Source organism: Stenella coeruleoalba (genome assembly GCF_951394435.1).
Source record: "Stenella coeruleoalba genome assembly, chromosome: 1".
Classification (NCBI taxonomy): Eukaryota; Metazoa; Chordata; class Mammalia; order Artiodactyla; family Delphinidae; genus Stenella; species Stenella coeruleoalba.
In genome coordinates, this window is record NC_137169.1 from 181,929,766 (window position 1) to 181,945,504 (window position 15,739).

The window sequence follows — 15,739 nt, forward strand, 5'->3', positions numbered from 1 at the left end:
AATACTACAAGTTAAGCTTTATTTAGAAAATCTTGTTTGTGCTATTTATAATTAAATAGCTTAATTTTAAATCACATGCGGGGATGACTGCTCTACAAAAATTAGTATGGGCAAGAAAAACCTTCTGTGAACTTACAGGAATCATTTTCCTTCTATTTGAATTACATTTTGATAAAAAAATGTACTATGTCTAACCTCAAGAAAGAAGTTAAACATTCTAGATTTAATTATACTGAACATAGATAAGATTCTTCAATTAGAAACTATATATTTATAATACTGTCTCCCAAACCCAAGAGAGTTTAAGCATTCCTGATTCTTTCTAGGATTTGCCCATCTAGAACAGGTAATAACATAACCTTCATTACACGTTGGGAGATTCACTGAATTTAATTAATTAGCTGTGCTTTTTGATGGTTTAACCCACATTTGTACAAGTAGTTCTTTAATTAAACAAGAAAAGCATGTCATCTTCTAAAGACAGATGAAGACTGTAGTTCTCTAAAATTGTCATCAATAGATTACATCATTAGAAAACTAACTTCCCCCAAATGAAAACAACTCATCACCTTAAAATAGCAAATGATATTTTAATTTCTGAAGTTGATAGCTGCTTTTTAGGGGCTTGGCTACTAATTTTTAAAATGACTAAAACAGCTGCACATATCCATGAATGTTTGTTTTCTGGGGATTTGTATGAAGATAAAAGTATACATGATGTACTTCTACAGACAAATCTTCATCCTGCATTTCACTTCACTTGAAATCTATAAATAAATTTACAAACCAAAATATCAGAGCAGATAAATACCACTACACAAATCGGGCCAGGTCAAACTTAAGAAGGACAATAAAAGAGGCTTAGAATAAATACTGTATATTCTTCTTCCCATAAAGTTTCCTTTCTGTGTCTTGGAATCTAGTCAGGAAGATAAACAGAAAGAGTACACCAAAGGCTATAAGCAGTCATTATAGAGCTCACTGGTTTCAAATACAAACTGATGCCAACACCAGGTAGCACTGGCAGTGTATATATATATATATATATATATGCATTATCTATTTATATGTTTATGTCTGTGTGCATGTATATATGTATGCGTATATACTACATATATATATATACACACGTATGTATATATACATAAAAATGAACGCATCACCCACTTATGTTGGCCTTTGCCTTATAAATATAAGTACACATAAGATCTATACTCATTGAGTAGCTCCAGTTCTGACAGGAGGTCTCCCTCCCACAAGTATGGCTTGTGCACAGGTACCTCCGGTGTGATTGAGGTTTACGAAAAAAAAGATGGCAGGCAGATGCCAATTCTCTTCAGACATCTTGCTTGGATTTTTTTTTTCTTTTGAGATATAATTCACATACCATAAAATTCATCTTTTTAAAATATACAATTCAGTGGTTTTACTACCTTCTCAAAGTTGTACAACTGTCACCACTATCAAATTCCAGAACATTTTCATTGTGCTTAGGGTTCTAAAATTTAAATTTATACCAACACCACTTCATCAAGTGTTAGATACAGGTGAGCACAGTGACATAACCTCAGAAGTAGATGTTTGCATATATCATAAAAACAGACACAAAACACATGTTTAGATAGCTACAGCAAGAATGTGACTACTGAGAGCTATCCTCTTTCTGTACCCTACCATGCCCAAGAGAAAGAGTATCAAGCTGAAAAAATCTCTTGGAATATCTTAAGGTAAGACATTTCTGGACTTCTTTTTTTTTTTTTTTTTTAACTGACACAATCTTCCTAACTCCCTTGCCGGATGGCAAGCTAGAGGATAAACAAGGCATTTTAAACACTATGGATCCTAACGGTTGAGGAGGGGTTGTCAGTGAACTGGTATAAGTTCTGACTCAATGCCTTCAGAGATCTTCCCAAGTTATTCTTGAGAATTTTCGGGTTCCCAGTCCAAGAACTATGAATTATAAAGTGCTTATTCCCAGGGCACAGATCTTATTCTTGACAGGATTAAATTTATAAGTTGCTAAAATGTATTTCCTAAGACACCTTCCTACTTTAATGAATACAACTGTAATTAGCTTCTTAAACTAGATAGTGAGTATCTGAAAGAACAAATCTGTTGATGGTTGGACACTATGTTGTCAAGTGTCACCTTGAAAATGTAATTATAATGTGAGGACTATAACTTTACCAAGTTTAACTCCAGTACAAATTTCTAGACATTATTAAAAGTGGGACTTCCCTGGTGGCGCAGTGGTTGAGAGTCTGCCTGCAGATGCAGGGGACGCAGGTTCGTGCCCTGGTCCGGGAAGATCCCACATACTGCGGAGCGGCTGGGCCCGTGAGCCATGGCCACTGAGCCTGAGTCCGGAGCCTGTGCTCCGCAATGGGAGAGGCCACAACAGTGAGAGGCCCGTGTACCGCAAAAAAAAAAAAAAAAAAAAGTGTATAGAAATATTAGTTGGATGATGTATTGACAAGCTATTACAATAATACAAAAGAAATAGCTATAGAGGGTATCTGATATGCATAAATAGAGCATTCAAGCTTAAAAGTAGTACCTGTTTGCAAAACAAAGACCAAAAAAAAGTTTAATTCTACTTTGACCCTTCAGTAAAAACTGTACACATCAATAGTATATGTGTGATAATTACTTTTTAAGAAATAATATGCATTGTACTATTTATTTATACATAGCTGCTTTGACACAAAAAGGATATAAGAAATAAGTTCAGTTCCAGGCTGATTTTAAATACACCACTTTAGTCTTTCATTTCCCTCTCTTCTATTTTGAAGTATCCTTCCTAGGTTTTACTCATAACAATGGCAGCAATAAGAAAATTAGAATGATGCAAGCAGTAGGAGAGCTTCACTTTGGATCCTTAATAATATTTTATAATTACTACTTCAAGCCTTTCTAAAGCAGCATGCTACATAAGCTGCATTAAAACTGGTTTTATTGAGGGGTGGAAATTAACTTCCAACTTTATCTATGAGCACCTTATATGGTAATAGTTATCTGCCACAGCAATATGTGGGATTTTATTATCAGCTGGTTTTATAAACAAGGGCAGTAACACACTGATGTTAGATTACTGGTAGCAATACTTGAGAGAAATAGGAGAAAGATAATGAAGGGACTGGTGGAGCAGACACAAATAAGGTGATATTATTCTAGTAATAATTGGGTAATTAGAGGCAGTGGACCTAATAAGGCTAATCACAACCATTTATTGAACACCAACTATGTGCTGGGTACTTAACATATAACATCCCTCATCCTCACAACAATCTTTCAAGGAAATGTGTATACTATATGTTTTACAGATGAGGAAGAGGCTCAATAATTAGTCCAAGCTGCTGAACAACGGCATAGGGATTAAAACCCCCAACTGGGACTCCAAATTCTGTCTCCTTTTTCAGAAATTCAGGTTTTTAACTCAGGTTTTTGTATGGACTACAAAATCCATACACTCCTTCCACCATTCCCCTATGTGAACCTCCAATGCTATTCAATTCAGCAACGGAGACAAGATATACTGTGTAACTGCAGCTGCCCGTGTCCAGCTCTCTGACCACATGGAGGCAACTCTAGTTATACAAGCAGAAGTCATCCCACAGTGGGTGGTTTAATTAATAATGTCATTGCAGTACTTTTTGGCATTGCTGGTGCTCAATGTATGAATACAATACTCTCTTGTCCTAATGTACTGATGTGGAGAGGGAGGGAATAATTCTGTATCTGTAGGAATCTGAAGAATTAAAACATGTTGAAGAGAGACACGAATATTTCAGTTGGAAAAAAAATAAGTTTGAAATCAGTACTTCCCCAATATTGTTTCATGGAAACGCTGTTGCTAATTACCATTGAGGAGATCTTTATGATTGGCCCCCATTTTTTTAAATACTACAATTAACTAAGATATTAAACTGAAATCATTTGATTCTTGAACTGCATACTGTAATGAAATGTCACTGTTACTCATAAATTTGTTTGTGGAAATAAATGTTGCAACAAACACCATGACTGTGCTCAATATAGCTTTGTGGTTTTTATTTTTCCTTTTGAGTGAGTTTGTATTTTGAACATTGGCTACAGACAGAGGTAAGTCTGATACATTCTTGTGCCAGTCTTGGAGCAGTTCGCCTTCTAAAAGTCTTTGTGGATGTGACTGTGCACAGCTAAAACCGTACTTTGCCATTTTCCTTTTTTCTCATTTTTGAAAGTAGTCGATAGCCACTTTCTCTCTTTCTTTTTCCCTCTCTTTCTCTCAGCTTCTTATGAAGACTCCCAGTATAAATGCAACAGGTGAAGTTACCTACAAATATACAAACTGAAAGAAAAGAAATATTATGGTTGGCCACTCAGGAGTCTCCTGAGATGAAAACATACCTGGACATTGAGCATGGTCAGAGAGTCTACATCAACCAAGAAGGAACAGAGGGAACAAACTTTCCACAGCTGCTACTTTAGGGGAAAGAAGGCACTTGGCTCTGACAGGCGACCCCTGTCTCCCATACCTTGTATCTATCCATTGGGTCTTCCTGCTGCAGCTGACTCTCTCGCATTGCCTGATATTCTTTCTCATATTTCTTTAGCTTCTTGGTCGGTACCTGCAGGGATTAGAGGACAAGCATGTTAGTCAAGGAGATCATTTAGGAAACCATTTTCTGATGTGTTTCCCAATGAAGTCTCTGGCATTCTAAAGGAGTGCACTGGACTCAATGTGGGGGGAAAATCTAGATTCTAGAACAGGGTCTGCAAACTTTTTCTGTAAAGGTCCAGACAACATATATTTTAGGCTTTGCGGGCCACACAATCTAGGTCACAATTCCACTGTTGTTACTGCACAAAAGCTGCCATGGGTAATAAACAAACAAATGAGCATGGCCGTGTTCCAATAAAACTTTATTTACCAAAATGCGCTGTAGTCTGTTCTACAACATTGCTGATATAGCAACACTTTTTCTTGTTAATGTATTTAACAGTGGTGTTAATTCTGTTAACTAACTTTCTTTAAGTAAAATTCACTCTCCCAACATGTTAAAAGTGAGAATTATTATTTTATAAAAATAAAATATTGAGCAACACAAAAAAATTTTAATGGAGCTAATAATATATCAGAGAGAAAACAGATTCTAAAATTGGTAGGCAAATTTCTATTTCATAATGGTTGTCAGGAGAATTAAATGACGAAGTATCTAAAATAATGCCTGGTTCATTGAATTTTTTAAAACCGTGTTTTCAGAGAATATTCAAAAAATTAATCCATTTTAATCTATTACATGTTATACATAACAGACTAAGTCTACTCTTAGGCTTTTCTTGGACAATCAAAATTATATAATTCCTTTAGACATCAAAATCTTTCCTTAACGTTTAGGTCCTAACGTAAATGACTTGAAATGAAGAATAAATTTATCAAAATTTTTTAAAAGATAAGCGCATTATTTGGCTAATTACTGGGGACTCAGTGAAGGCAAGGACCATGTATTGAGGCCCCTCAGCATCCAACATGATGCCTACCAATGTAATTGGCCCCTAGGAGGCCCTCAACAGATTGTTTCTTGTCGACTTCAAAACATGGTATTTAGAAAACATGTTAAGTGTGTGAGAGAGAGAGAGCAAGAGAGAATGGAAAGCACCAATGAAAATAAAATTATCTTATGGTTTTCCAGGATGAGGACAGTTTCAATTCTCTTAAATCTGGCCACAGAATTTGTTAAATAAAATGCAAAGACACCAGGTGTCATCCCCCAGCTTATTCTAATTACTTTGTTCTTCCCATCCAGGAACGCTGTGAGTACTGGAATTATCTGCTTCTCACCACAACTGGGAAGTTGCACACAGTCCAAACCTGTCAGGTAGTGTAAATCATTCAATTACCACATGATGACAGTATTCACCTGGCTGATGGGGGGACCGCCTACCCAATGAGACTAGAAGAAAGAACATTTTCCAGCATGTCACTGAATTGCAAAACCACTGCTGAATATTGGCATGAGAAACTCTAACCCTTTACTACTCCATCTCCAGAGACCTTTAACAGTATGCTGTGACCAACGAGAGTGCAAGAGAAAGAAAAACACCACCTGCCAACTGCGTGGCCTCAAGATCATCGATAAACAACAAGGAAAATATACACGATCGTGTGCTAACAAAACAGCAACCACATTATTTTTCTTGACTTTGAGAGGGGCAATTTCCTCTAGTTTTCTTTTCTCTGTATTAATCATATACTCTGAAAACCAAAACCAGACTCTCAAGACCAAGTGGCAAATCACTGGCACTGAAGTAGCCCTGGAGCTGAGGAGAAAAGGGAAGAAGTCCCAGAGTTTTAAGCAGTGACAGGGGTTTCCTGCGGATCTCTAGAAGGAGGGGTCAAGGGAGAAGTGAGAGGATTTGTGTAGAGGCATTGTGAGGAGGGAGCCTACTCCAGCAGCCACTTACCACAAAATGAGAAGGAAGTACAATATGTTAATATTTTTGTAGCTGAATACTGGCACCACTGGGTATCAGGCTGAACATCAGTCTTATGTGGAAGTATTTTCCACATAGTTCTAAAATGGATCCATTCACCAATAAGTGAATTACATGTTACAAGCTTGTCTCTAGAGAATTTCTTCTAAAACTGTATTTTTTAAATTAGAACTATTACTGAGGTTTTTTTTTTAATATGTAAAAGAGTGTCCTTTTAAAAGTCAATCTTGTTATGTTAAGCGGTTCATTTCAAAGTGAAATTTTAAAAAAAAGCATGAAACGCCCCTCAATAAGCTAATCCTTTCCCATCTGGCTGAGATTCTAGGATGTTTGGCTTCATCTTGTTCAGGGAAACAGAGCAGGTTCCCAGAACAATATGTTGCTAGGAAACCTTCCAAGCTTATTTATCTTGTGCTGTGGGGTGATATTGAGCATCCACCTGTGATTGGCACAAAGTAAAAGGGGAAAAAAGGTGGAGGAGGAAGGAGAGCTGATATGAAACTCCCGTGGTTTATGAGATAAAGAAAACAGACTGTTACAGTTTTCAAAACTATATTTCAGGACAAAATTGATTTTATTTTAGGTAATATAATATTGAGCTTGAATTTTTTCTTATCAAAGAAAGGAATTTTAAAAACCTCTTTAGTATGTAGTTTTAATTAAAAAAACATAAAGTCATTAAGAATGATTAGAATTTAAACAACCTACTATCTCAAGAGCAGTATAGGTATCTCTCCCCTTAAATTAAATAAATTTAATGTAAGTGTGTACTTGAAGAATGAGATGTATAGGGAAGAGGGGACTTCCCTGGTGGTCTAGTGGTTAGGACTCTGAGCTTCCACTGCAGGGGACATGGCTAGATCCTTGGTCAAGGAACTAAGACCCCACATGCCTTGCAGCGTGGCCAAAACAAAACAAAACAAAACAAAATAGGGGAGGATCTGCGTAGGTTATATGCAAATACTATGCAATATATAAGGGACTTAAGTATCCGTGGAGTTTGGTATTTGCGGGGGGTCCTGGAACCAATTCCCTGTGGATGCCAAGGGATGACTGTAATTACTAATTTGCATTACTCTTTCTAAAGGTTAATCATGCAGGCCTCAGTTGGAGATGTAGGAGGGGAAGACTGAATAAGAATACAGTAGTTCCCTCTCATCCACAGGGGATGTCTGAAACTGCAGATAGCACCAAGCCCTACATACACTCTATTTTTTCCTATACATACACACATACCTATGATAGTTTAATTTATAAATTAGGCACAGTAAGAGATTAACAATAACTAATAATAATATAGATAACATGCTGTAATAAAAGGGTTACTTGAACACAAGCACTGTGATACCACGACAGTTGATCTGATAACTGGGGTGGCTAAGTGACTCCTGGGCAGGTAGTGTACACAGAGTGGATACGATGGACAAAGGAATGATTCCCATCCTGGGCGAACTGGGGTAGGATAGCGTAAGATCTCATAACCCTACTCAGGACTGCTCAAAGTTTAAAACTTATGAATTGTTCACTTCTGGAATTTTCCATTTAATATTTTCGGACTGCAGTTGACTGAGGGTAACTGAAACCTCGGAAAGCGAAACCACAGATAAGGGGTGACTAACGTATGCTCAACATTCTTCGTTTCCCATGCTCTCTCTCTTCTTTTCATTTAAAGCACGTATTTCCTGTTTTTATAGGACTCTGATAGAATAAATATATATACATATAAGTATACCAATTAATTTTACATGAATTTGTCTTAATAATCTTTACCTCAGTAACCATATCCACCTGAATTACTTTATTTCATATTTTTTACTTTTATTACGTTATTTTGAATACTCCTTATAAATACTTGAATTTCATGTGCATTAGTTATTTCTAATAAAACATACTTCTCATGTATATGTATTTGGTTAGGTTTCCTGCTTATCAAATGTGATTTTTATACATTTAAGGAGTTCAGGTGCCTTAAAACAATAAATCTTAAATTTGGGGTAGTAATTAATGGAGTAATAGAACCCTTAAGTCACAAATTTGGAATACACCGATTATAGTAACTTAAGGAAAATTTAAACAGAGAAAAGAGGGAAATGACACAATGTAGCAGAACACATGTGTGGAGATTTTCAACCTGATCTAAACTCTGCAGTATATATGGAATGATTGTTGGCATATGCTGATCTTATGAAAATAGTATTTCAATTTTGTGAAAAGTTGGTTTTGAGTTTAACTAGAGAAAAGAATCTAGGAGCCGCTAGTGTTTCTCAAGGTGGGGGAACTTCTGGCGTTTCGGGTGGAATAATTTTTGGTTGTGTTAGACCCCACTTCCCATTTCTGAGCCTCTAGCATCCCAGGCCCATTTGACATATCACCTATTAGATGTCAGTCACGCCCTCAAGTCATTGTAACACCTAGGACTCACACACACCTTTCCAAACAGAAAGGGGAGGGCATTGGGGGATGGAAGGTATGAAGGGTAGATGCTTGGGAAGTGGAATTCATACTAAAAACCACTGTGCTAAAAATTATCAATGAAGGACTGCCCTGGTGGCGCAGTGGTTAAGAATCTGCCTGCCAATGCAAGGGACACGGGTTCGAGCCCTGGTCCGGGAAGATCCCGCGTGCCATGGAGCAACTAAGCCCATGCGCCACAACTACTGAACCTGCGCTCAAGAGCCCACAAGCCACAACTACTGAGCCCATGTGCCACAACTACTGAAGCCTGCGCGCCTAGAGCCCATGCTCCGCAACAAGAGAAGCCATGACAATGAGAAGCCTGTGCACTGCAACAGAGAGTAGTCTCCACTCGCTGCAACCAGAGAAAGCCCGCGCACAGCAGCGAAGACCCAACACAGCCAAAACTAAAACCAAACTAATTAAAAAAATAAAGAGAAACCCTCTTCTGAAAAAAAAAAAAAATTATCAATGAAGACAAACGAGGCCTGGCCAGCATGCTACGTTTTCAGCACTGCATTCACAAGGGACGCTCTGCTTTTGATCAGCAGTAATCGGCATTAAGAAAAACATGAAATGCCTCCACGTCAAAGAATTTCCTAACAGTTTTAAAGCTATAATTTAGAGAAGTCTATATTTAAGCCTATCAACAACTCTGTGAAGTATTATTTGGATTTTACAAATAAGAAAACTGAAGAAAGATAACTTGCCCAAGACCATACACAGCTGGTAAATAAAGAGAGTCAGAAATGGGATCCAGGCAGTCTACCTCCAGAATCTGCCCTCTTCAACCACCTGGATCTACTGCCTGCGACCAGATGTTTAAGGCAAAGCTCCTCAAGAAGTTGACAGTCTAGACACAGTGCCGATTATGTGTCTAATTACCATATATAGTTTTATAAGTGCAATAGCAGATGTTCATAAAAGGTACAAGGGGGATGAAGAGGAAATTTGTTGGGGTGGAGGGGAGCGCCTCAGTGGGGGAGGATTTTCATTATGACTGGTTCATGTAGACTCCCTTGCCTGATTAAATAATGCTGTATTTCCCTGTGCTAAATTTTGACAGGGGGCCAGTCACTTGTAAGAGCTATTTCAGGGCTTGATGAATCTGCTTCTCTATTTCAGAAATAAACAACATAAAAATATTTAGTGATAGATGCAAACGCTGGCAAAGTAAATCACAAGTTTTGAAAAAGGCTGATAAAATCTAGTCAATATTTTCCTGATGGTCAGAGGTCTGAGTGCCTAAAAAATGAACAGGACGAAGGTATTAACCATTACATACTGCTCTTACTTCAGATAATTTCTTAGGATAAACAACAATGATCCCAATTTAATATATTAATCACTGGACAGAGAAAAAATAGATAAGTAGCATAGTTCCACATTTCTTGGTGATGGGGGGTAGAGGCGCAGGCTGAGAGTTTTGGGGTTTTTTTGGCCGTGTTGGGTCTTCATTGCTGTGTGTGGGCTTCCCCTAGTTGTGTCGAGCAGGGGCTACTCTGTTGTGGTGCGTGGGCTTCTCATTGCAGTGGCTTCTCTGGTTGCGGAGCACAGGCTCTAGGTGCGCGGGCTTCAGTAGTTGTGGCACACGGGCTCAGTAGTTGTGGCTCGCGGGCTCTAGAGTGCAGGCTCAGTAGTCATGGTGTGTGGGCCCAGTTGCTCCACAGCATGTGGGATCTTCCCGGACCAGGGCTCGAACCTGTGTCCCCTGCATTGGCAGGCAGGTTCTTAACCACTGTGCCACCAGGGAAGCCCAGGCTGAGAGTTTTTAATTCAGAGTCACTTCCGTGAAGACCTACCAAGATCTGTGGACAGAAGGTGGATCAGTGGGAACCGAAAATTCTAAGTCAGTTTGCAGAAGCCCAAAGGACTTGGAATGAAATAGATGGGAAGAAATCGAAAGGAGAAGACATCTAAGAAGAGGGAGCATGTCCTTATAGGCTTCACTTAACCCTCTGCATGGTATTCAGCAAAAGAAGCTATTCTGACTCTTTTAGAGCTTTTAGCATTAGGAGGAGGGGAACAGAGTTGATTTTACCCCAGGGTACTGGGGGAAAAACCTTCAGAGAACATAAAAGCCTATAAATGATGATTCATTGTGTTCTTTTTTATTGAGGTATAACTGACTTATGACATTATATCAGTTTCAGATGTACAACCTAATGATTTGATGTTCGTATATATTGCAAAATGATCACCAGTCAGTCTAGTTAACATCCATCTCCATTGTTACATATTTTTTGTCTTGTGATGAGAACTTTTAGGATCTACTCTCTTAGTAACTTTCAAATATGCAATACAGTATTATTAACTATAGTCACCATGCTGTACATTACATCCCCATGACTTATTTATTTAAAGTTTGTACCTTTTGACCCCCTTTCACCCATTTCACACGACACTGAGCCTCTGGCAATATTAGTGATATTCCAATACTTAAAGAATACAATGGTTTAAGGGAGTGAGAACAAGAAAAGTATTTATCTCTTGCTGTAACTCTAACATAACTCCCAAGCCTTATAGACATCAAATTACTAGGCATTCTTTTCCTGAATCCACACATTAGTCCACAGTGCTGCACTTCCTTTCATTTCATTGGACATGCTCAGTTTCCCCAATTACTCAAGCCTAATGGTGCACACACCTGTGACAGGTTCCTGTCCTCATTCATGAATAATTGTATGAAGTGAGTCACTTTCCGGCATTCACGGCTCACTCCTCAATGTAGTGTGCTCATCAAAGTATCTATGAAAGCTTCTGAAATATTGATTTCTACTTTCTTTACCATGTTGTAATATAAGCTGTCTGGTCCCAATGCTGTAGCAACTTTAAGAGACACTTGCATTTTATAGAAACTGCTTATCTGTTCATTTCTCATCTCCAGGCCTATAAATCTTATCTCGTATGCTATTTTTATGGAACTCCTTGGCACTTCTGCTCTAGAGCTTTCCTATCAATAAACAATATCTGGAGGTAGAGTAATTTCTTTATTATCTATGTTTTGACAACCCCTAAATTTACAGTTCCCAGCCCAAGACTTCTACTGAGCTCAACCTACATAATTCAACTGCAAATTTCATATTATCTTTTGGATGTTTCACATTTGAGATTATTTTCAACCTGGAGACACAACCCACTCCCTACCCCCAAACTTACTCTTCCATGGTTCATCTTCATCCAGATGCTCAAGCCAGAAACCCAGCAGTCACTTTGACCTCTCCCCCCATCAGTGATCATGAAGTAAGTCACTAGATTCTATAGTGTATACCTCCAAATATATCTCTAGCATGTCTTCTTCTTTTGAACCTCACTGGCACTGCCCTAGTTCAAGTCATAATCACCTCTCATCACTGCAATAACCTCCAAGCTGGTCTCCCTGTGTCCATGCTTGCTCTACTCCCAAAGGTAGTCAACTTTTTTTTCAGGATGCAAATCTGATGTCATTCCCTTTCCTAAATTTTTCAATTGCCTCTTGTGCTTAGGATAAAGAGAAAAATACTTGACATAGTTCTGCTGGTGCTATAGGATCTGGTCTCTATCTATCTCTCTCCCTCACTTTCTATGCCTATATTTCACAAAAGTGGGGTTCACCCATCCCAAGGGGTACATAAAAGGATCCAAAACATGGAAAAGGCAAAAGGCAATTATTAAAAATTTCAGTTCTACTTCTTTTTTTCAACCTCAACTTTTTTTTTTTTTTTTTTGCGGTACGCGGGCCTCTCACTGTTGTGGCCTCTCCCGTTGCGGAGCACAGGCTCCGGACGCGCAGGCCCAGCGGCCATGGCTCACGGGCACAGTCGCTCCGCGGCATGTGGGATCTTCCCGGACCAGGGCACGAATCCTTGTCCCCTGCATCAGCAGGCAGACTCTCAACCACTGCGCCACCAGGGAAGCCCCTAACCTCAACTTTTAAAAATGTCTTTACTTGTGCCTATTTTATCAAAGTACATGTACATAATTTACTTTTAAATGAATATTCATATACTGGAGATATATGCTTAAATTCCTTTCACTGACAGGAATGCACGATCAAAAGAGTTTAGAGACAACCAGTCTTTACTCCAGCCACACTGGACTTCTTTCAGTTCCTTTGACGCATCATACTCTGTCCTGTCTCAGGATTTCAAGCCTGCTATTGCTCCTGCTGGGACGGATCCAGCACGTTCACCTCAAGATTCTAATTCAAAAGGTCTGAGGTATGGTCAGGCACCTCTATTTTTATAAATTGCCTGCTCCTCAGGCAATACACTGTCCATTTGAAAACCACTGGATGAAAACATCAAATGCTGGAAAGGGAAGAGCGACAGACAGGCTAGAGAGGCTTTTATGAACTGGCCTGAGAACATAATCATCGGTTTCTAAGGGAATACCCATCCTGAGTTTCAAACAACCAATTATTAAACAAACTTTAGGAGAGAATAAATTTGTTAAGATTAGGAAGAATCTCAGGAAAAACTGATATTTTTAATGTTCTAAAATATTTCAAGAATCTATTATATAAGCAGTTTGGATATAAGGACAAAATCAAGTTTTAAATAAGGGAAAACCCATACGCTTCAAGAACAATTATTTAAACAATAGAGTTACTTCTCAATATTATACGTAGGGTGATTTAGGGGTTAAACAGGCTTAGTTTATACTTGAAATCTTGCTCTGTCAAATACTAGATATGTAATTATAGAAGCAATTCATTTAAACCTCTTAATCAGGGGACTTCCCTGGTGGTCCACAGGTTAGGAATCTGCACTCTCAATGCCGAAGGTCAGGGAACTAACATCCCAAAAGCCACGTGGCAGGGCCAAAAACTAAAAAAAAATAATAAAATAAAATATCATGCAATAAACCTCTTAATCAGAGCTTCAATTATTTACTGTTTAAAATGGGGGTGTAACACAAATAACAACTACCACGTCCATCTCCTTTTATTAAGAGCATACAGCATGCCATGGCACTGGGCTAAACACTTAACATATTTTATATTACTTAAGCCTTACGAAGTTGAACTGGGTTTACTATGCCCATTCAATAAATTGAGTACACTGAGAAAGATTAAGTGACATGCACAGGGACCACGGTAATGACTGACCCAACAGGCCTTTTTGACACCAAAGGTAAAGCCTTAATTGCAGTATGTTACATGCCTGTCATCCACCCAGCACACAGAGCTCTCAAACCCAAGACCTTGCTAAGCCTCATCAGTCACCTGCTGCAACTAACTGAGCAAATCAACTGCAAGATGATACAGATACTTTATTTTAACACCTGACTGGGAGATGATGAACCTAGGATATCTGCTGTCTTACCTGGCATAAAGCAGGAGCTCAGAAATATATACACCTCCTCCCTGAACTTTCTGGGCAAACTGGAACAAAAAAGGGAAGGTCAAATAGACCCTAAGGTGATTGAACCAGGAGTTTAACTCTGGGAGAAGCCTGCTTAAAATTCCATAAAGTCTCAAGAGGGGGCAGATTGAAATGATATATTTTCCTTCTCTCCCAGGCTTCTGAAAAAAGTATTGAGGCATAAACAATCCAGGAGATTTACAGCTTAAAAGCAAATTACCTTAAGGTACTGGAATCAGTCAGAGCTTAGATGGAACATTTTTTGAGGCCTACAGCTTCGTTGAGAATGCCCTTCTCTGGGTATTGTTTCTCATATTTATTTCTTTCTGTTGCGCCTGCTTCATGTACTGATTTGTACAAAAAAAAGATGGGTTCTTTTTTTTCACCCAAGTGCAGCAGTTGCAACTGGGTCACAACTATTCCTTCTGTTGGTTTTTAAGTCTTTTTCTCAATTTTTTTTAATACTTGAAAGAGAAAAAAAGACATTTTACCTGTTTTTAAGCAAAACAAATCCTTATCTCACTATGCTGGTTAACTTCCATTTCAGGCTGAATTATGGAAATTCTGTTTTCTCTTTGGAATGATTAAAAAGCAATGATATCTTTAGTTGGTATACCATACTGGATGCTTTTATTTTCCTTTGGTGGGAGGTGCTCAAAATCCACTGTAATATCTCATGTAAAATTCCACTTCTGAATGAGCTTTTTATTAGAAATGTATTGCTTAAAATGTTTATTATAGTTTTGGAAAATAACAGAATGACTACCGAGTGCTAAAAATTAAGACTGTAAGATGGTATGTAATACACTAAATCTGGTTACATGTTGAATGGTACTGGTCTGATTCCAGGGAGTAGATTAACCAGATGTAGTCCCCAAACTGGGCCACAGAAAGCTGATACAGCTATGCATTCAGAGCAAGCTAATTAAGCTTATTTAAAGCTAGACAATGAGACAGAGGGGAAGAATGATAGGGGAGCTAAGTAGGACACTGTTTTTTATCACCATCAAATGCTATGTTCATTAGAATAGTGCTGGCCTTTGCACTGAGGATGCTGAGAAACCCGAAGCTGTACTTTCATGTCAGTTTCTACTGACAATTAGATCAACAGTAAATATATACTATTGCGAAAAATATTCACAGTGGACAGAAGGCTATAGATATTTATGCTATAAGAAATTTAATTCAAGACTAATATGCCAAACAGCAGCTGTATAAAACAGTCTGAGTGCTTCCGTCTTCAGAGAGATTCACCTGTACCATACCAGACTATCTGAAAAGGAAAGCAGTGGGGAAGAAAGAGAAATGGGGAAACGTTTCTGTATTCACCTATCTTTGAGATACTACCTTAAAGGTAGTAAGTCAAACTGGTTAGAAGTTAGCAGCAGCAGTATTAAACTGCATGATGATTGCACTGCCATTTTGATACACCAACTTTTTAACATGGGAAGAAAAACTCATCC

At 38.3% G+C, this 15,739-nt stretch overlaps 1 protein-coding gene across 11 annotated transcripts in view; it reads right to left on the reverse strand.

The window, feature by feature from the left end:
- Positions 1-15,739, reverse strand: part of RABGAP1L (RAB GTPase activating protein 1 like) — a 797,484-nt gene that overhangs the window by 22,196 nt on the left and 759,549 nt on the right. For 10 of the 11 annotated variants that reach the window (XM_079939730.1, XM_079939723.1, XM_079939729.1 and 7 more), the window contains one exon: positions 4,518-4,610. In XM_079939730.1, the coding sequence (XP_079795856.1) occupies positions 4,518-4,610 (93 nt within the window). Of the gene's footprint in view, positions 1-4,032; positions 4,331-4,517; positions 4,611-15,739 lie in introns of those variants that run through there. The other variant, XM_079939733.1, reaches the window with a different exon arrangement.